At 37.3% G+C, this 23472-nt stretch overlaps 1 protein-coding gene across 1 annotated transcript in view; it reads right to left on the bottom strand.

Moving 5' to 3' along the window:
* plxna3 (plexin A3) overlaps window positions 1-23472 on the bottom strand; it is a 171217-nt gene that overhangs the window by 73907 nt on the left and 73838 nt on the right. The window contains exons 5-8 of the mRNA XM_081349760.1: window positions 21486-21586; window positions 7078-7201; window positions 6341-6497; window positions 3943-4042 (exon numbers count right to left, since the gene is read on the bottom strand). Coding sequence (XP_081205886.1) covers window positions 3943-4042; window positions 6341-6497; window positions 7078-7201; window positions 21486-21586 — 482 coding nt within the window. The remainder of the gene's footprint in view (window positions 1-3942; window positions 4043-6340; window positions 6498-7077; window positions 7202-21485; window positions 21587-23472) is intronic.

Below are 23472 nucleotides of genomic sequence, written 5' to 3' on the forward strand. Positions count from 1 at the left end.
AGATTTCAGCAGGATGTTTACTGGTTTCTGAGAAATGTACAGATGTTCTCAAAACTATGGAAGCTTGTTTCTGCCACTGAATAAGACATAAAAAAGGTAATTGCGACTTTTTATCTCACAATTCTAACTCGCAATTTAGAGAAAAAGAGTCAAAATGATCTTTTATATTTTTTTATTCCATGGTGGAAACAAGCTCCCATACAAAATTCAAACATCAAATTAAAGAAAAGAAAAAATCCTTTGGAACCTAAGCAAAACACCTCTTGAAAAAAGTATTTAACTTTTGCATTTATGTTACAAAAGTAACACAAAAAAGCATTTGTATATTTGCACTAGACTTAAAAAATAACACCTTCTGACTACAGGCAAAGATCCTTTAAGTCGGTCCATGTGGCGGCCATCTAGGTAAAATCATGCTAAAAGAAAAACTGATTCAAGCAGGTCCAGTAAATGCATATAGTCAACGTCTCTATCAAAACCTGATGTAATCATAAGTGTGTGTGTGTGCATGTATGCATGTATATGAATATATATATGTATGTATGTATGTATGTGTATGTGTATGTGTATATGTATATGTATATGTATATGTATATGTATATGTATATGTATATGTATATGTATATGTATGTATGTATGTATTAGGGGTGGAACGGTACACAGATGTCACGGTTCGGTTCACACCTCGGTTCAGACATCACGGTTCGGTACGAGTTCGGTACAATGGAGGGAAAAGCAAAACAAAAATGCAGAAGGCAATTTTTTTTTATTGTGCATGTCTCAGGCTGTACCACCTAGTGTCATACAGTCTCTCCCCTGAGCTAGCTGCAACAGCCTGCCCTGAAGTGTGTAAAGTACGATGTAAACAAAATAAGACAATCAGCTATAAAACTGAAAATAAAGCATCTCTTATTTATGTGCGGACGCACGAGCGCAAGGGTGCGCGTGGCAAAAATGTCGTCATTGCAGTGTGGGCGGTCGTGCGCGTTGGGTGCGCAAGGCCATATTTCGCCTGGCGGTGTGCAGTGCACGGCTTTTTAACGCGCGCGGCTCCGCATCCGAAGACGCACGACTTCGAGCCGAATCTGGCCGAGCATGTACATCTCACAGCACCGGTACCCAGTTCTTGCGTCTAAATTAGTTGCTTACATTAACAAAATGAGCCTACAATAGCAGACATCAGCCTTTAAATAAAATAAATGGCCATGTTTTATAAAAAGGTTCACAAAACTAAATAAAAATGTTTAGAAATGATGTAAGATAACGTTAATTTAGTTGTAGGTTACGTTCTCATATCCATTTTTTTTCTAATGTCACAAGGAATAATCTGGTTCACTGCTTTACACGATTATTTTGAAGTGTGGTTTTGGTGTACTAAAGTGTTGTTGTACTAAAATAAACATTCACGAGTGTACCTTACTTCTCACCGCTGATTCCTGATGGTTTAGATGACAGTTACACTGAGTCGCACCCTGTCGTTTCAAAGAATAGTACACCGGCGAGCGCGAAGTAGAAATGCCTTGTCCATTTGGGTCAGCGGAGGCTCGCACTGCGGAGGCAGGCGAAAGTATAAACAAACCTATCTTAAGGCGAGGCTACAGATTAGGTGTTCTTAAAGAACCCGCATATCTAACAGTAGTTCCGCATTACATTAATTAATTTGCACGCGAGTTTTATTTATTACGCCCGTACCGATTCGGTTCAATACGAATACATGTACCGTTCCACCCCTACTATGTATGCATGCATGCATTATATATACACTCACCTAAAGGATTATTAGGAACACCTGTTCAATTTCTCATTAATGCAATTATCTAATCAACCAATCACATGGCAGTTGCTTCAATGCATTTAGGGGTGTGGTCCTGGTCAAGACAATCTCCTGAACTCCAAACTGAATGTCAGAATGGGAAAGAAAGGTGATTTAAGCAATTTTGAGCGTGGCATGGTTGTTGGTGCCAGACGGGCCGGTCTGAGTATTTCACAATTTGCTCAGTTACTGGGATTTTCATGCACAACCATTTCTAGGGTTTACAAAGAATGGTGTGAAAAGGGAAAAACATCCAGTATGCGGCAGTCCTGTGGGCGAAAATGCCTTGTTGATGCTAGAGGTCAGAGGAGAATGGGCCGACTGATTCAAGCTGATAGAAGAGCAACTTTGACTGAAATAACCACTCGTTACAACCGAGGTATGCAGCAAAGCATTTGTGAAGCCACAACACGCACAACCTTGAGGCGGATAGGCTACAACAGCAGAAGACCCCACCGGGTACCACTCATCTCCACTACAAATAGGAAAAAGAGGCTACAATTTGCACGAGCTCACCAAAATTGGACAGTTGAAGACAGTTGAAGACTCAAACACAGTATTAGTATGGTGTTCCTAATAATCCTTTAGGTGAGTATATATATATATAAAGATTTCCATGCTAATAACTGTGGAAACACATCACCACAGTCTGTGAATATACTGTATATATCAATTAACTAAACATTCAGAAACATTAGCAAGGAAAAGAAGAGATATTAACGAATACAGCTCAAAGTGACTTTTTTTTAGAATCTAAAGCATTCTAGATAAAATTTTGCATGTGGTTTTGATTACATGATTACACAAACACGCACACAAACACTTCACTATCCATGAACATCTGTCTAATCCCGCTCAAGCTCTTCATCATGGCACATCTGTGTTGTGTTTGTGTGTATCAGTAAAAAATAATTACATTTCAGCCAACATGATTTCACCAAAATGTGACTTATGTAGCCATAAAGAATGCTAATGCACAGCTAACACTTTACAAAAAGGTTATATTTGTTGAACATGAACTATCAATGATCAATAACTTTTTATAGCTTCATTTTAGTTCAAAATGCATTAATGTCATCTTTAACGTTTCATGTTAAAAAAGTAGACATAAAGATTAACCAAGATTAATAAATGCTGTAAAAATACTGTTACCCTTTTTTTTTAAGTGTTTACCATTTATACTGCAGACAATAAAAAAAATCTGTAACTTCTAGAATGATTTTACCTGGATTTGAACCTGCAACCATCATATTACCCACCCAGAGCTTTAAAATGGACCTATTACGCCGCTTTTCACAAGATGTAATACAGGTCTCAGGTGTTCCCAGAATGTGTCTGTGAAGTTTCAGCTCAAAATACCCCATTTATTAGAGCTTGTCAAATTTGCCCCTATTTGGGTGTGAGCAAAAACACATTGTGTCCCTTTAAATGCAAATGAGCTGCTGCTCCCGCCCCCTTCCAGAAGAGGGCGGAGCCTTTACAGCTCATGCTTCAGAAGAATGTCACGCATTGAAAATATCAGAAATTGCCAGTAGCAGTGTTCAGCCTTACATGTTCGAACCGGAGTCGGACAATGATGGAGAGACTCAGAAAGAAGTTACAACTTTTAGAACGCAACTGGATGTTTCTGAATGGTTAGTGAATACATGTATGTAGTTGTTGTGGAGTTAAGTTGAGAGGGGCTTCTCTCTACTCTTACGTAAATGTAAGTGGAAATCTGGAACCGTGGGTGGATTTTTTACCATTATAGGCTGGTTGATAACACATACTGTGGACACAAATCATATTTCAAACACCTTATAAAGTGAATTTTGCATAATAGGTCCAGTTTAACCATTGGGCTTCAGCTTGCTCTCTTTACTAGCATGTTTTTGAGATCTTTCTCTTCACTAAAATTATTTTTATTTTTTTTAAGTTAATATCTCCAGCAGCTGCGCTGGCTGTTTTAAGAGTGAAGACGTGAGGCTGGATGAAAAGTGCTGAATCATTTGAGGAAGGAAAAATGGTCAAAGTGCTGACAAAGTGGATAACGGCGGCTGTGAAGGAAACTAGTTCAATGACTGCGAATCCAATCACACCCGGCTGGCAGTTTCACACGTCACAAAGACATCTTTGACCGGAGCACTTACGATTGCAAGACGCTGCAGTTGTAGAAGACGAAATCGGTGGTGATGAATTTGAGGCCCGTCTCTTTGGACTTCAGAGAGAGCTTCACGACCCGTTTATCGCCTGGAAAAGAATGGAAAGAGACATTAATGAAGAGTTAGGCGGAGAAAATGCATGAGAAATGAAGTTAGCACGAGAAGGGTCATTTGAACTCGCACTGTTGGTCTAATGCAGGCTGAGCAGTGATGTGCCCCGCTCTGCACATATACTCAGTAATGTTCACGTTTCGAATATATTTGATTGCGAGACCATTTATCCACTTCTTCCATCTGTGAGCGAAATGCACTTACGTTTCAAACTCAGCAACCCTTTTGCGTTCCATAATGACTACATCTCTGCCCATCAAATTATACTTGTGGGCCTCACTTCACTATAATTGACATAATATTTCCATTTGCACATGCATTAATTGTTATTAATGGGACTACCAGGCTTCCGGAGCCTAAAAGTTACCATCATGAGATTTGGAATTCTTAGAGCACCTTAAAAACCAGGAAAATGAAAAAGGGGAAAATGAAGTTAAGTCTCAAAGCTACAGGGGGCTCTAAAGAGATTTGTGTAATTATCAGTCATCACAAAAGAAAAGAAAAAGGCAGGGACAAAATGGGGAAAACGGAAGGAAAAAATTCAATTAAATCAAATACAATTTTATTTCTAAAGCACAAATTGCTCCACAGCAGCTCTAAAGAGCAGCTTAATAGACTTGGTCAGAGTAGATGTATTTAATTTGACGCAAATGAAAACGAGGCCGTGGGTGACAGATGTACAGTCCGTCCGACTGTCGAAAGACTGAAAATGTGTTGTTCCACAAACTTCCAATGGACAAACGGCATGGAAAACAGGGCTTGTGAAAATAAAAGTACCTAATCAGATAGTACTTGTTTTTGTCCACACCAAATTAAATATGCCAAAAACATAAAATAAAGCAATAAATGAAAACAAAAACAAATATACAATATAAAATAGAATGTTTCTGAAAGGCAGCATTTATTTGATCAAAATACAGAAAAAAACTGTAATATTGTGAAATGATAAATGCAACTATTGCAATTTATTCCTGATTCAAAGCTGAATTTTCAGCATCATTACTCCAGTCTTCAGTGTCACATGATCCTTCAGAAATCATTCTAATATGATGATTTGCTGCCCAAGAAACATTTATTATTATAATCAATGTTGTGCTGCGTACATTTTTTTGTGAAAAATATTTTTGTAACATTACAAAATGTCTTTACGGCCACTTTTTATCAATACCTCAATGAAAAAAAGTATTAATTGCTTTAAAAAAAATCTCATTGACCCCCAAACCTTTGAACAGTAGTGTATATATTATCAATGAGGCTTGAAATCCAATATCCAGTTTTTAATAAAAAATATTTACATGGTGGTAAATAACAAAAATACAAAAAGAAAAGAAAAAAGCAAACGCATAGGGGCGTTTCTGCCGAGGAGGCAAGGGAGGCAGTGCCTCCTCAAAAAATTTGATGAAAAAATAAGCCATATTACAAAAATGTTTAATTTTTTTTCCTGTCCAATATTCCATTCATTCCTTTAATCTGAATAGGTGATATTGGAAAGGAAAAAAACCCAGGATGTAAAAAGCAAACTGAGAACGAAACCAAGACTCAGCAGGAGGTAGTTATTTACAATATTAGCCATGTGATATTATGATGATTAAAGAAGCTATCAGTGCTGACAGTGTGTCATCAACCAAAAGAGATCAACTTTCTGAGATGGTCAGCTTTGCGTCTAGAGCATGAGGAAACATTCTTTGCTGTTTGGACCTTATCAGGGTAGATTTCACATGCATGATAATGGGTTGTACTTGATGTTGCATTGAAAAATACATTTTTTCCAACACATTACTAGTGGACTAAATGGTGAAAATATGGGTTTTGTAAATAAGACATGGTGTAGGACATTAATGCAACCTGCTGAATGAAGTACTGTATGCATCTGTCCTTCAGCCTCTTTTTCCGTCAAATTAAACATTGTATTACCCTTTCTAAGACTCTTAGTTACTATAGATGGTTCAACCCTGGAAAAGTAGATGAAGAGTGGAATTTCAGTAGTTTCAGCTCAGGGTTTCTCAAACTCAGAGGTGTGTTCTCAAAGGTGTGTTTGATCAGGGTTGGGGTTGGAGCTAAACTGTGCAGGACAGTGGCCCTTCAGGACAGAGTTTGAGAAACCCTGTGTTAGCTGATACAACTAATGCAACATGGGCAGAGAAAAATAACCAATACTATTTCAGCTTTTTATGATCCAATCTAGTCTCATCCTAAACTATTTCAATTTCCAGTCAAAAACACAATCACATTACGGATGTCAAATGCATTTTGAATGGCACTTCATGTCTCTTACCGTATCCCTGGGTGACATATGGGACGTCCCGCAGGGACGGGGACATGCAGTTGATTTGTCCTTTGTCCAGAACTTCTCCAGGACTTTCTGTTAGCTCCTCAAACACACATGTCACCCCAACAGAGAGGTTCGGGACGTTAGCTACCTTCACACTCAACTGAAACACAAACACACACAATCTCCAGTCAGATATGCAAGATGATCACATGACCAGCTTACTTAAAATGCGTGAAAACAGCATTTTGTCACGGTACTGTTAGCATTAACGAACAAAATGAAAGTCCTGCCATCATTTCCTCACACTCATGTCATTTTAAAGCTGTTTTACTTTCTTTTTTTATAAGAAAAACATAAGATGAAGACAGCATCCCCCCCCATTTAATTAAATAAATCACCATAAACAAATAATAAAAATCTTCTGAAGCCATACAATAGATCGATCTATCTATCTATCTATCTATCTATCTATCTATCTATCATATTGATTTAAATAAACTATATTTTATATTTACTATATATATTTACTCATTGATTCAGGTCCGTTTATAATACATTAATGGCAAAGTTATTTTTATACAGTATTTGATTTTTTATCAAAGAGTTAAAGCAATATACTGTAAAAACCTCGTAAAGGACGCCGTTGTGAGTGTCCATGATAAAATTGCATTATGAAGACAGTTACGGCGCTATACTGGAGTGATTTTATGCTTCTGGAGTAGCATATAAAATTCAATCACCTGTGTCGAAGCGGAGGTCACGGACATGTTATCAGGAGTGACAGTGATGTCAACACACTGTTTCAGCTCCGTACTGAAGTGAAGCGGCTCGGTCCACTTCTCACAGGCTTCCTTTCTGGAGCACCTGGAAATAAACAAACAAACAAACAAACAAACGGATGAGTAAACCGAAACATCCCGGCCTGCACAATGGCCCGCAGTTGGCGGCGCTCGCTTGATATGAGGCGTTTGCAGAGAGCAGCGGCCCGTCTCGTTCAAGCTTCAGTGAGCATGATTTTCCTTTTCCCTGTCCACTCAGACCAATGCATGTCAAATATCCACAGATACCCACAGTCCCAAAAAATGGATCAACACTACAAAATGATTCTGATGCTGCCGATATGGAGCAAAACAAATGTGGATTTGTATCTGTGTGGTCAGGGCTGCTGTTCATTATTTACACATGATAGTGACACAAACATGGAGTAAGGAGGTAAACAATGCGGTAAAACTTAGTTTGCGGTTGCAGAGCAATGTCGCAACATTATAGAATGAATACAGCTGCATTAATATAGAATTTAATCAGCTTCGAATGTTGCTCATCCAATCAAAATTGAGAGTCAGAACCATACTTTTTATACCGTTTTTAACTATACAATAATTTGGTTTAAACAATCTGATCTTTTAGTTTCCAAAAAAAAAAAAAAAAAATGTATAAACAAAATAGCAAATTGCAAAATATTTAATTACCCAGGTGTAGAGATATTTGAGACATTTGAATTGGAATCACAATAAAAAATACCCATATATATTGATATACTGAGTTTCTACAATATAAAATTACAGTAGCACTTTACATCAAGGTTCAGTTCATTAATATTAGCTGATGCATTAGATATCAAATTAACAAATGAACAATATTTGGTAACACTTTACAATAAGGTTCCATAAGTTTATGCATTAAGTATGATTAACTAACAAGCAAATCATTTGTTACAGTGTTTATTAATCTTTGTTAACGTTAGTTAATGAAAGTACAACTGTTCATAGTTAGTTCATGTCAGCTCAGGTCTATTAAATAATTTGAACAGGTACAACTTTTAATAAATGTTAATAATGTAATAGTAAATGCTGAAATTAACATTAAGTAAGTTAAAAAAATGCTTTAGAATTATTTTTCATTGTTAGGGTTAGCAGTTGAATATTATTAATAAATGGACCCTTATTGTAAAGTGCTACCCAAATAGTTTAAAAAACATTTATTAATATAGGTTAATGTTAATCTCTATTTATTACTTCATAGTTATATTTAAATTATTAATACATTATACATATTAAATGCAAACAGAAAACATAATTATAGTCAATTAATACATTTGTAAAATTATGTCAAAACAAATGAATTAATGAACAATGGTAAATAAATAATATATAATATGTTAATACTAAAATAAATATTCTATATAAATATTAAATGTAACTTTACACATACACTATATGTGTGTGTGTGTGTGTGTGTGTGTGTGTGTGTGTGTGTGTGTGTGTGTGTGTGTGTGTGTGTGTGTGTGTGTGTGTGTGTGTGTGTGTATATGTGTATATATACCCATTATTTATGTTTGTTCATGATACATTAACATAATTGAAAATGTATTAGAACAATTATAGAAATTAACATTAAACTAGAATAATAAATGCTGTACAAAATTATGTTCATTGCAAGTTAATTATACCAAATGCATTTGAATAATAATGATTTGAACCTTAATGTAAAGTGTTACCAAAACTACTCTTACAGTGATATAAGATTTTGGACATTTTTTTCAAAAGAAAAGTGTAGGGGACACATTAAGGGTATTGATTACCTCCTAAAAGCGAAAGAGACAAGCACTGTAATTTGTTAGCGTATCAGAGACCGTTCCAGCGACTGCTACGCCTCTGGTGCACACACTCCTCCTATGCGCTCTCATTTGTTTTTGCCGCCAAGCGTCCGTGGGAGTGAGCTGGCCTGGTTTCCTCATAAGTACATCTGCAGAGAAGCTGCCAGATATTGTAACATTCATAAAACTGGCATGTTCGTTAGACGTGTTAAGTGGAGTTAAAAGTCGCCCGTGCTTGTGTTAAACCGCAAAGAGTTATGCTAATGTACACAAAGCCTCATCATAACCCGACCCAGATCATCTATTTTAACAATGTTTGTGCCACCATTCGTGACACGGCGCATTAAAATATGTGATCCTCACCGAAAACCAAGTCGTATTTTAGCGACTTCAGCCCTAAACGCGGCTATTGTTGATTACTGTTATATGTCAGCAGCAAGAAGTACAGTATAAGCTGGTGATGCATAACGAGGCTCAGTAAATTAAATGCGCTTTAATTTTGAGGCTGCTCCAGAGATACTCTAATGAAAAAGGCACACGGAGGAGAGATAGAGAACAAGCCTGTAAAAGCTCAGCCGCCCGGATTGCATCAAACACCTCAAAACAAGACGTGGTGGGGGGGAGCTAAATATTTGCCAGAAGCCCAGGTATCTAATTCATCACGATGTCTAAGATGGCATTATTTTCCATCAGCAAAAGCAAAAAGCCGCATTTTTACCTCCAGCGCACCTGTCTGTCTGTGAAATGAAGCAAGCGCAGTCGATACTGACAAAGCCATTATTCACCAGCAATGCACACAGCAGTAATGATTTGTTTTCCCTTAATTATACCCATATGTCTAAGGAAAGTAAAAAGAAATGGGAGCAGTCTTAATTAAAGAGATAGAAAAGGATATCTCTCGGTACATGCACCTTAAAGGCCTTCCTGCCCCTTTTTGCTTTCGCTTTTTCCCCCCCCTTTCCTACGTTCGTGAAATGAGTTTTTGTCCAATTAAACTGCACTTGTCTTCCTGGTGACCTGGAACTAATGCGATTTATGATACATCGACACCTTTTCCAGGTAGGGTGGTTCTAAGGTGGCTCCCAGGACACAAATACCCAGGTGACAACAAAACAACGATTCGTCGTCGCGAGACATCCGGAATGTTTCCTTGAAACTGTATTGATCCCTCTCAACGCGCAGCATGTACAGCAAGCGGAATCTGGGACAGGAACTCAACGAGGGCTGTAAATCGCCCATGACAGGAAGCATACAGTGAAACAATGCTCGATGTAAGCAAGCATTCGTTTAGTGGACACTTTTGTTTGATGTGACTTAGGGGACACGTTACAGGGACAAAAGTGTTTTTGCTCAAGCGCATACTCGGGATTGAAACCTTAGGAAGGTTATTCCTAGCCAAGGTATAGATCACCCAAAAATGTATATTGCTATCATTTAATAATGCTCAGGTTGCTCCAACCTCGTATGATTTCTTTTTACATTTATATTATTTATTTATTTATTTATATTTATATTTATATTTAACTACTTTCTAATTTTTATTTTACATAAATTTGTTTATTTTGCATCAATCTCTTGCATAATAAATACACGGTCCATATGACATTTCCACTTAAAATTGCGTTTGCACATAACCATATTTAAAGGTCCCGTATTATGCCCCTTTTCACAAGATGTGAAATAAGTCTCTGATGTCCCCAGAGTGTGTATGTGAAGTTTCAGCTCAAAATACCCAACAGATAATTTTTTACAGCATGTTTAAATTGTCATTTTTTGGGGCACAGAAAAACGAGCTGTTTTAGTGTGTGCCCTTTAAATGCAAATGAGCTGCTGCTGCACGGCACAGGGGGCGGAGCTTCATGAGCTCGCGCTCAGTCTCTCAGGACAATTTCACCTCACGGAATGATGATAATATCAGAAACTCTCAATAACGGTGTTCATTTCGAGTCGGACAATAATGCCTACAGAGTCAGAGTGCTGTATAGAGATGAAACAGGTATAGTTTAGTAGTTTAATTACGGTTATTATAACGTATTTGTCATCTGCTTGTAGGCTATGTATCCAAGTCTGCTGAATGATGATCAAACATATACTGATGAGTTTAATAAAGTTTATTGTACATCACACAAAAGATGAAGCGTCAGTTTTACTTCAGAAAATCCCTCTAAGAGCTGAGTAAACAGTAAGTTATAAGAAGTGCGCAAGTAGCCAGTAGAGTTGAGGGAGCATTCCTGTGGGCGGAGGTTAGTCAAAAAACGGTTCTAGTGACATCATTAAAGAAGGAAGTAGAGGGATGTAGTCCAAACGAGCCGTTCACTGTAGTCGACTTCTGTTAAATAAAATATCTTGCTTGGCATTGAACTTTGAGCTTTATAATTTTACAGATATTCTTTATGCTCTAACAGCAACATTACACACTAACTAAAGTTTGAAACATGGGATCACGAAGAACGGGACCTTTAAACTAGAAAATGTGGAAACCAATGAATTTTGATATCATTGACATCACAGAGAGTTTGAATATGTGCATGCAGGAATGATATTTCATATGATTTCATTTTCGTTTTACTTAAAAGGCACATACATTTTAATTATTAATATACTTACTTACATTTACTAACACAAAATAAGAGCTGCTCTTTTCCATTCAATGATAGCATATAAAAAAAAAGCACTATAAAAGTGGTCTATATGACCTCAAATCTTCTGAAGTCATGTAAGAACTCTGTTGTTTTTCACTGAAAATCTCATTTGCACATGCACATATTTAAACTAGAGGGCATGTGGCATTTGCCGTCATTGACGTCAAGCCTGGCGCAATGCATCCACACACCAAATCTGAATATGTGCACGCATGAATGACATTTCACATTCATTCTTTTAGCAAACATATCCAACATGATTCACAGGATTCATTCAGCAACAAGTAAATGCAAATTAAGAGCTATTGAGATCTATGGCTGGTTGCATAAACTGCTTAGGCTAGTCTTAAAAGTATAATTTCTTTTCTTCAAGACTAACTTTAAGGCAGTTACACAAGAAGGTAGAGCAGTCTAATCTGAATCGGAAAAGAAAGACTGATTACCTCTTCCAAACTAGCTCTTAAGACACAGTCTTAACATAGTGGCTAAGTTTATGCAACTTGCCCCAGGTCTGTTAATCACACAAAGCTATTGTTTTACTTCAAAATACTTGGAATATATTCCGTGAGTCATACGGGCTACTTTAATAGAGCTTTTAAAATGCTTTCTTGTCATTTATGCTTTTCCTGTATAGAAACCAGCTGCTTGAAGGCTCTTCAAAGTACCTGGTACTTCTGCAGAAGAGAGAAAATCATATGGGTTTGCAATGACATGAGGGAGAGTATTTTTGGTTGAACAGACTTTAACCTTCCAAGCTCTCTTCATTTCCCTCATCTCTCCATCTGAACTAGTTTGAGGAGTGGTAGTGCAACTGATTCCATTTGAACCGACTCATTTCCCCCCAGCTGAGATCTCCACTCTCTGAGCACCAGCTTAGCTATTCCAATTTTCGAAGAAATCTATTACGCTTCCATATTCGGTGTCCTTTTTATGATGATAATTCCAGAATGTTTTCCACTGGTCTCCCATCATTCCAGTCCAAGTAATATTGCTTTATTATCTCTAAGGTCACACTGAGCACTCTGTAAATGAAGAACTAGGGCAGAAACAGGATGAAAACCTTGAAAACTCCAGTGGCCTTTCATGATGGAGAACTCCGATAGCGATGCTCTAAGATGACTGGGTGGACAGGTTGTTAAGATCGAGTGAGGGGTGAAAGACAGGGCGAGGAAAAATCGATGAAGTGCATTAATTGATATACGTAAAGGACTAAGTGCTCGGAGAGTCTGGGTCAATTGTCTCTTTGACTTTGATTAGTGAGAGGAACAATAGGAGACCCGTCCACCTGTTTGAGTGAGGGCTTATTGAAAGACAACAGTTTTTCTGGGTGCCTTTCGGGAAGTCTGTCTGGAACACGACCTTTACGGTTTGCAGACATTAGTCATCAGCGATTTAAACAATGGTTTTCTTTCACTTGACTTTCCCCACTTGGTTTCAATCTTTCAGAAGCATGCTGGACTAAAGCAGAAGCACAGACTGAAGTGACGTCACTTTCTACAGTACAAACGTCTGATAAACAACCTAAAAAAAACGGAATCAGTATGTACATTGTAAATAATGTTATCAAATTTTAACATTTTAAACGCTTGCAGATGAATAAAATGAGATTTAAATTAAAATGTAAATATTAGATAAGTGTTTTGAACATAGACCAGTACTTTAATAAAATGAACATATAAAACATATTTGAATATTAGAATGTATAAAAACGTTTTAAATGTCACTATGTGACATTTCCTGACTCACTCCTCCAAAACACCCCAAAGTGGCTCAATAATATTCAGATCTGTTGACTGTGCAGGCCACGGGAGATGTCCAACTTCACTTTCATGTTCATAATTATTATATATAATTATCATGCTGATACACGGCACCAGCTTCAGGGTACAAAGTTTGAACCATTGGGTGAGCACATGGTCCTCCAGAATGGTTCGGTAGTCTTTGGCAGTGACGCCCATCAAGCACAGTCGGGAATGCCATGATATTGCAGCCCAAACCATCACCGATCCACTCTGGGCTTCATTCTGGGCAGCAACAGTCCAGATGTTACGCCTCTTTGGGGTTTCTCCACACCGTAACTCCCACAGATGTGGGAAAGACAGTGAAAGTGGACTCATCGGAGAGCAAAACAAGTTTCACATTGTCCACAGCCCATGATTTGCACTGTTGGCACCAATGAAACTGCCATTTGGAATTGGCAGAGTGACCAAAGGTTTGGCTATGGCAGCCCTAACATTAATATTGACCCTATGGAGCTCCTGACAAACAGTTTAGGTGGAAACAGGAAAGTTGAGGTGCGCATTAATCCTGCAGTGAGTTGGGCAGCTAGGGTTTTATGCTTTTTAGATACAATCCGGGTTAGTACCTGCCTGGACATCCCTTTCAGCTTCCTCGCGTCGACAGTTCCTCCTGTTGGATGTGGTTCGTCCTACGTGGTGGTATGCCAACACTACCATGGATACTACAGCTCCTGATACACCACAAAGACTTGCTGTCCTGGTCACAGATGAGCCAGCGAGATGCGCACTAACAATTTGTCCTCTTTTGAACTCTGATATGTCTCCCATTATGTTGTGTAGACTGCAATATTTTATGTACAGCTGTGCTTTTGCTCTCCTAAATCAACTTTCACACTCTGCGCTTATTGATAGAAAGTAAAATCAGTGAAGATTGTCCACGCATGTATAGATGTGAAACCTCTATATTGGCCAGTGTTTCAGTTTCATTTTCCAAATCTTGTTCTGTATATGTATACATGTGTTTGTGTAGAAACATTTGAAAAACATCTTAAAACCACCGGATTCACATACATTACGGGTGTTGGATGTTGAATGGCATGGTATTTTTTGCAAGGCAGAAGAAGCTTGAAAACAAGTTCCAGATGAATGAATGTCTTAATGGCATCTGTGTGCTATCAGGCTAGAAGCATCCAGTCCTCGAGCACAATTAGCACAAGTTTCCAGTAGTGTGCTAGCTGTTAATACACCTAGAGCCGTCAGTGAGGTGAACCAGTAAATGTGCAATCTTTAAAAGACCAAACCATGAATAGAACATTAATGAACACTGAGAGACACTGTTGAGAGCCGCTAACAGCGTCTACGGAGACCTGTTTGCTCTTAACAAACATAGCAACCCAACTAAACCCATGACGGATCCATCACATCAGTCGAGCAAATGCGACTAGCCTGGGCGAACAATAATAGACCTGCTGAAGCTTTTAACCACAGTCCTTTCTACCCGACACGATACTACTAATTTTCTAGAATCCACAAGAGCCCCTCCGCAGGAACAGTAATACAATACAAACTCTACCAAATGGGTCTGATTTGAATTACACTGCAAATCCATCTTCCAGCTTCCCCTCGTTGCCATGGACACAAACCATTTCCAGAGGTACACTTTGGTGTTTTTATCCCCCATGCCCCCTTCTTCCACTCTCTCCCTTTGGCTCGGCCATGTTGGTGGCTAGAGGCTAAAGAGCTCTTGGGGAATTGAATACAAAGCCACGACAACAACGAGAAGAATAAGATGCAGGTCAGAGCCGCCCCCCTTCCCCTCCCGAGCCAAAAAAACGAGTATGCATTTGGCAGTGGCTGTTCGTGAAAGCCATCACTCATGGCAACGGTGCGCGGCGCGTTTCCCTGAGGAGAGCGGCTACTGGCAAACAAAACGAGGAAGACGCGATGAAAGGCCCCAGAAACATGGGGTTACATATGTGTGTGTAACAAAACTGGGCCACACGCCTTTATAAGCTGTTTGAACTGTCGATGAACCCTGAAATATCAGATAAACTAACTCGAAAATTATCTTTCAAATGAAAATGTATAATCAATCTATCAATCTATCATCCATCTCAATCCATACATGTATATATACACAGTATATATCCTTGTTTTTAATAATGTATTTAAAATATATATTTATCTATAAAAAATATATACACATACTACATATATATAATTTTTGTATACAATACTTAATCATAAGCATACAGGGATAGTAAATATTATTTAGGATAATTAAATATAAATAGCAAATATGAATGAAATATCTATCCTATATAGTTATAGGATATAATTATTCTAATAAATAAATAAAACCGTGAATTACATTATATTACAAGAGAAAGAATAATATTTATTATGATGAATGTCATTCTGGCACATTTGAGCATAATGTTTAAAACATACATATATATATATATATATATATATATATATATATATAAAAATTTCAGAACAAATATCACTCAAACATCAAAGGGCACAAGGAGAAACAAAATGAGGTTTGCAAAAAAAAAAAAAAAAAAAAAATGTTTTTGTGATAAAAAGGTCAGAAGCTGAACATCTGCTCGACCAGCTTTAATATCACAGTGAAAACATGAGGCTGAGAATTGCGTCATCGCAACAGGAGAAATTGAGATACGTGCACATGTCCAAATATTAATTATATGGAGAAGGGTACTGTCTTGTCAACAAAAGAACATAATAACCAGTGAACAAAACCACAGGGTGTGCCAGTCATTATTCGGCATTATGTGTGCTGATAAAAGACGATAGATCCACAGGACACCCACTACAAAGGCTATCTGGATTTGCGAAACTGAAATAAACGAACACAAAAGGTTAAGAGCAACCGTTCCAGTAATTATAAATCATGTTATGGTGAGATGGGAGGGATGGGCGTCATTTTTTGAAGGCTCTTCGTGTTGGCTGTCATTGACGCGAGAGAAAGACAATGAAACTGATGCGAATGAAAGAATGGGATAGAAACATTTTTTCTCTAAATTTCCAAAGCAACAACAATATATAACTCAAACCAGATATTGTCAACAAGCCGCACAATTTGAGGTATTATTCATGTCCATAACTCTAAGTATGAGCTACAGTAATAGTTCTAGAATAATAATATACGCTAAGGGGTTTAAAAATGAACCATGAATCGTGACACTCGCTCAAAGATCACCTCTCTGCTTTCCGTGCCGCTGGAGAGGAAGAGAATACATCAAAATCAGAGAATAAAGCAAAACATGTACAACTTTAGGTCAACCCACAGGCGCACATACATGTACACGAGGAGCAGTGCATTATGGGATTGTCTGTTCTTCTCACTTCAAACTTTCCTCCTATAAAACAGTGATGTAAAACCATATGTCTGTCTAACCTCATCCATCTGTACACTGACACCAGATCCAATTTCATTCTTCTCAACCGAGTTTCAACCTGATAAAACTGCCTTTAATTGGACATTACAAAGTGAGGAAAATGTAATCAAAATATCTGTGTGCAACTGAAGCAATTTGAGAGAAAAGTTTTAGAGTTTATAGAATTGAATCAAAGGTTTTCACATGTACATTCCTCTATTCAGCGACATTGCAGGACTGTTATTAAATTTACAGGTGCTGGTGATGCTTTTGATTCACTGAAAAGAATTGGTCGTTCATTCAAATCCATAACCTTAAGTATTAAACCTAATGAAGGATACCTCAAATTGAGCAGTTTGTTAAGGTGGTGGCATCTCTCCCTTTCTTCAGAAAATGTACAAATTTAGCTGACTGAATATTACCAATACACAATCTGTTCCAATTCTGATACCAAAAAGCCACAATAATTACCTAAGAATTCAATGAAATAAAGCAATGGTTTAAATAATCAACAAAGCACTCTGGTGTCTGAGATCTCAAAGAAAGCTCAATTATTTTTGATAGAAACCTTGTTAGTATGACCCTCCATCTCTGTACCGCTAATTATCCTGCTAATGCAGTAGTTCACAATCCATTTATGAGTTATACGTCATTGTTTTATTATATTATGCTAAAACTGGAACTCATAAAATGTCACTTTTTTTTTAAATATTTAACCAGTGGGAGGTAAACAATCACCATGCAACCTGAGTTAATATACTGCAACACTCCAAGCTGTACTTTAATAAAACAGACTCGACAGCCCTGAGCGGCGGAGAAACTCGCGTGCCGGCGAGTCTCAAGGTCGCCTTTTCACTGTCAAACCAAAGAGTTTCCATCGAGCCTGCAAAGTCGCACCAGTCCGAGAGCCAGAAAGCGTGTGACCTGACAATGTATTGTCAGACTCCTATGTATCATATCTTTTCATTTACACATCTGTCATCCAAGCACGGATACAGAGAGGCCGGGCAGGTGACGAGCTGGCTGAGGTCAAAGGTCAGGCTCTATGGTGCTCAGAAACAGAGTTTGTGCGCGACGAACACGTCGGCCATTAAATCCGCCGCTTTGCTTGATCTGCTGCTAATTGCACTGCGCAGCGACTGTCACAAGGTCATGTAAAGTCTGGGGATATGCCATTAATATGCAAACAAATGTCATTTTCCAATGGGTGCAGTAAAGGCTTGCACTAATTATTCCATCAATCCCAGATTTACATCTTAATTAAAGATTTTTATCTCAGTGAAGGTATGGCGACGGTGGAAAATAGAACGGATGGGAGTTTTTTTTTTACTCTTTGACGCGTTAAACTCGACAATGGTCTAGGAAGGCAGAACAAAGCGCTTTATCACCTCTGGATAACTTTATCTGCATCTATAGCCGCTGTCAAAAGCATGGAAATGCTACGACTGCTGACTCTGGATCCGATTTTTGGAACCGAACGCCTGTAACTGATGGAGTTTGGGCTCCTTGCCACTGTCGCCTTTGGCTTAGATGGGGTTTAAAAGACACATAAGGGCTTTTCACACTTGAAATAATCAACCCTGGGTCATTGCAAGCCCCGGGTAAACAGAATCCTGGGTTATCTTGCTTCACGTTTCACACTGCTCATAATTTACCAGGGGTTAATAACAATTAATCCTGGGTATTCATACGCTGATGTTTCACACTGTACATTCTTAAACCCTGACTTACCGTCCTTATTTGCGGTGTCTGTGTCATTAATTGGACAATTACAGTGCACCACGTTTATTTTAAAAGCATCCTCATATTATACATTGTCGACTGTACTAAATTGAAACCTTATGTAGCCCCGCCCCTTTTCAACACCACACTCATTGTGTTCTGTCTTCCGGTTTGTATTTCCCTTACGGATTTATGAATGAACCGCTCGCTTTAAAATCTTCTCTGACATTTGTTATGACATCCACTTCAAACTTAACAATGCTCATGATAACTTTCGTTAACTCTACAATAAGTGAATCCACTTCACCAGCTAATTACTCTTCCAAGGCGATGCCATAGAAATATACAAAGCTACCGCAAAAACGGAAGTTCAAAGACTCGAATTCGAAAGATGGCTGCCTACCTATAAAGGTAAAAAGGTAAGGAGGAAACAGTCTCTTCAAAAAAGAGATTCTTCAGCACTAAACTCAGGTTTAAGTGCAGTGTGAAAAGAGCTATAATATTCAGTAATATCGATTTGACTGCACTGACACTATGAGATGAGAACAAAAGTTAAACTGAATTTAGCTGGATCGATTTTGTTTCATAATTGATGAATTTTGCAACATGGTTATTGAACTGAATCAGCACTGAACTGACTTCAGCTGAATAACAGCATTATTGTCTTCTGTAGAGCTGCTTTTAGCTAAAATGAACTCGTTTCATAATTAATGAATCTTAGACAGTTATTGAACTGAACTGAATCAACACTGAACAGACTTGAGGTGAACAAGGACACTATTGTCTTCTGTGGAGCTTGGATTTGTCTCGTATTAATGAAGTTTGCATCACTGATTCTGTTATTTTCCTGTTTATCACTCAGAATCTGCTTTGAAACAATCAATTTTGTATAAAGCGCTAAGGAATAAAGTTGTCTTGACTTGACTCCCGCTGTACAGATTTCACAGATGAAAAGAAAATGTTTTTCGTTTCTGTCGAATCTTCCGACGACAACCCGTACCCTGAGGCCTCAACGCCCCTGTGGCGCGATCTCGACCTGTCCGCGCACACACACTTATGTCAAAATCTTTCCCTTCTCTTTCCAGCAAACACTCCATAAATTAAAGAGCATGTTCACCGATCACACATGCTCTTTCTCCCCCGGCTCTGACTGAATGCAGCCCACTCTCTGACGGGAGTTCAGCAGAAAGCCCTGATGACAGCAGATAGGAGGTAAGCCAGCAATAGCCAGACACTTCCTGACGGCAGTAACCGGCCCCCATGACCAGCTGCTGCCTGGGGATCAACCGGAGGTAAAACACAGAAATGACGGGAGGGAAAAAAAAGACTAGCGAACATGTGGGAAGGCCTGTCACCTGCCAAGTCCTGCATGAGGTAGTTGAAATGGCAGCCACCAGCGACGCTGCGCTCTGATTGGCTGGCAGGGCTCCAGAATTCCCTGAGGTGTCCTAAAGAGTTCATAAGTGAATCCCGAGCGGAAGGTGATTGAGTACAGACACGTTTGTAATGAACGCATAATGACTGTGAAAATATTTTAATGCTGTAATTCTACTTCAAAAACGCACAATTATAAAATGTATAGGTGCGATGAACAATCTGATTGAATGAGCAATGTATGAAGCTGCTAAAATATCACTACAATTATGGTTTTTAGTCTGTTAGTTGAGGTCATTATTGTTTGCATCTTAAAACACTCAAAAATACTTTTGAAATACACAAAACTAGCTTTATATACACTGTCAATCTAATGTTTGAGGTCAGTAATATTATTTTTAAGGAAATTACGCCTTTTATTCAGGGCATTGAAAGTAACATTTAAAATGTTACAAAAGATTTATATTTCAAATAATGTTCTTCTGAAAAAAAAGAAAAAAAAAAAAGAATCACATTTTCCACCAAAAATATTAAGCAAAACAAATGTTTTCAACATTGATAATAAGAAATATTCACTGAGCAGAAATCTATTATTGATGTGACACTGAAGACTGGAGTAATGATCCTGATTCAGAATTCAGCTTTGCATCACAGGAATAAATTACATTTTAAATTATAATCAAATAGAAAAAAGTTATTTTTAAACTGTAATAATATTTCGCAATATTACTGGTATTTTTTTTTTTTTTTTGTTAAAATAATTCAGCCTTTTCAAGCATAAAAGACTTCTTTCAAAATCATAGAAAAATCTTGCTGGCCCTAAACTTGCATTAAACTATACAGTGTTTTTCCTATCGTCCAATCAAATGCTCTCTCGTATGAGAATGTCAGTCCACAGCAAACGGCCAACCAAACAGCAGGAAATCATAAACTAAACAAAACTAAAAAAGGGAAACACACTTCATTATAATCATCCCCAAATTTTCTGTTTCAAGAGGAAATATATCAGCACAGGACAGAAAACTGCGTATCAAGCGAATCCACAATCCATCTTTAATTACATTCAGATTTTTTTTTAGAAGTGTCGGTAACACTTAACAACAAGGTCTCATTTGTTAACATTAGTTAATGTATTAACTAACATTACTTAACAATGAGCAATAATTTGTTACAGTATTTATTAATCTTTGTTAACATTAGTTAATAAAAATACACCTGTTCATTGTTTGTTCGTGTTAGTTCACAGTGCATTAGTAAATTGATTTTAATAATGCATTAGTAAATGTTGAAATTAACATTAACTAAGGTTAATAAATACTGTGCCTGATTTACTGATTTTTGTGCCTGATTTTTTGCCAAAGCTGGCATGCTAATAATCATATCTTGTGTGTAATGCGTCACGATTTTCAAATCTTGTAGTGTGTGCAGGTTTGAGATTTGAAGATTCTCCTTATATGCGTGATGCAACCAGGTTTTAAAAACTCCTGTAGTCTGAGCCCGGCTTAAGACCATGTTAAGTAATGAAACCTTATTGTAAAGCGCTACCTCTTAAACATCAAGTAATGCTATTAGTATTTTTTTTATCAATCAAGACACCCATATCAAGCATATCTGAGTGCACAGATGAACTGTTGTAGTCTATGTACTGTAACAGGAATGACAATGACTTACTTGTTATGTAGGACACACCAGCCGCAGTGAGGGTCTCCTGAGCCCAGACATGTCTTACAGCTGCTGTACTGAGAACAGCTCTCCACAGGCAGACGACTCACCTGTAACACACCAGAAACATTACACTCACACTCATCACAGACACAAATCACTTACACTCACTGATGTGGAAACTTCAAAATCTTTTATTTTTGGGAATAGAATGCATAAAATACCTAATTCCAGACAGATATCACTGAAATGGATGATATTAATAATAAATCATTACATATTTTTATTAAATGTTATTTATTACATTTTGTAATAGTTCATAAGATGTCAATTTGGGATCAAAGATTTTAAATAACAAAGAGAACTGGAACATTAAAACAATCTCAATCAATGATTTCACGGTGCTTGAAGCATTAATATTTCTATATATTTTTTGGATATATTCTATATATTTTAGAATGCATAAAATATCTAATACCAGACGTATATCACTAAGATAAGTGATATGTTTAATCAATAATGAAGGCTCTTTATTCATTTATTAACCCTTTACCTGTCACCCCCCTTTTTGAGAATGGACATTAAAATGCACTATTCAAGCTTAAATGGTTGTAATTCAAGGATGCTTTGGAGTATAGACCCAAGTTTGGTCTTGTTTTAAAGGGAAAAAATAGCAGATTATAACTGAAGTGAAAGCACTTCAAAAAATTAAAGTACGAAAAAGTTAAGGAAGTTTAAATTTACATTAAATCAAATATAATTTATTTAATATTTTTATTTTATATAAAATATATATTTTACAAAATATGTTTTACAAAAAAATTACTATAAAATCAAAGCCATAAATCTAACTAAGTTGTGTTCCAAATTTGAAGTTGATATCACAAAAATTGAAGTTCCCATGAGATTTTGTTTAGGCGTATTACCAAAAATAGCCACCGGGTGTCATTGAATTCCATTGAATTTAACTGTATGCATTCTACCATAAAAAATTAATAAATTTCTGTCCAAATATCATTTCTGTCACAAAATATGGAACCTTGAGACTCAGACCTTTCTGACAATATGTGTTTTGTCAAGATTAGAAAATATTTTGATTATAAATTATGAAACATGATGATGCCCAAAAGGGGAGGAGCCTGATAAAATCATTTAGAGTACCGTTTCTATGGTAACACAATGTCCAAATTCAAAACAGTTTTCACAGGATGAATTCTGAGATCATAAGCTTTCAAATGATACCTAATTTATGATAACTACTAAAATATGTGATGTAATAAAAAAAGGCAATAAAAAAGATAATATTATATTTTAGAGGATATATGTATATTATACTTTTTAGAGGATAATATTATTTTATATATTTTTTTTATTGACAAATACTAGATTAAATGTTTTATTATGAACTTTTAGCATGAAAACCAAAGTTTCAGTTATTAAAAGTGTGTGCGTCAACTTTTTGTGACAAACGCCAGAAACGCCTGTTATGATGTCGATTTTTTGAGGTGCACTCTTGTCATAAATTAATCTATTAATCTATTGCCTGGAGCCGTCATATTTCTATTTAGCAGTCAGTCTGTGTCATGTGACCCATGCCCTGGCATTGGCTATAACCCCCACAGGCCCAATCTGAGCCTCCTGCATCCCTAGAACACAGTAGTTTCAGCAGATCTCAACTCATGCCTTCATTCAAACCTCTCGTCATTCATCTGAACCACGCAAACAAGTTCATCTGTTTGTAAACCCTCAAACATTCAGGCTTTTCCTTACAGAACAGCACAGCGGAGAGGGTGTAATGCAGCCGAACGGCAGAGCATCAGCACTGTCAACTCATGCACAGGAAAGAAAATATTATAAAACAGCACAGGGGAAACTCATAATAGATCGGCATGTCCAGGGGACAGTCATAGAAGTGCTGCATACGCAAAGATTCGCACGGGAGAAACACCCTCGACAAGCAGGACAAGCGTATTAGAGAAATGAATCAGTGCATCCC

This window comes from Scardinius erythrophthalmus (genome assembly GCF_964197995.2).
Source record: "Scardinius erythrophthalmus genome assembly, chromosome: 20".
NCBI classification, from domain to species: Eukaryota; Metazoa; Chordata; class Actinopteri; order Cypriniformes; family Leuciscidae; genus Scardinius; species Scardinius erythrophthalmus.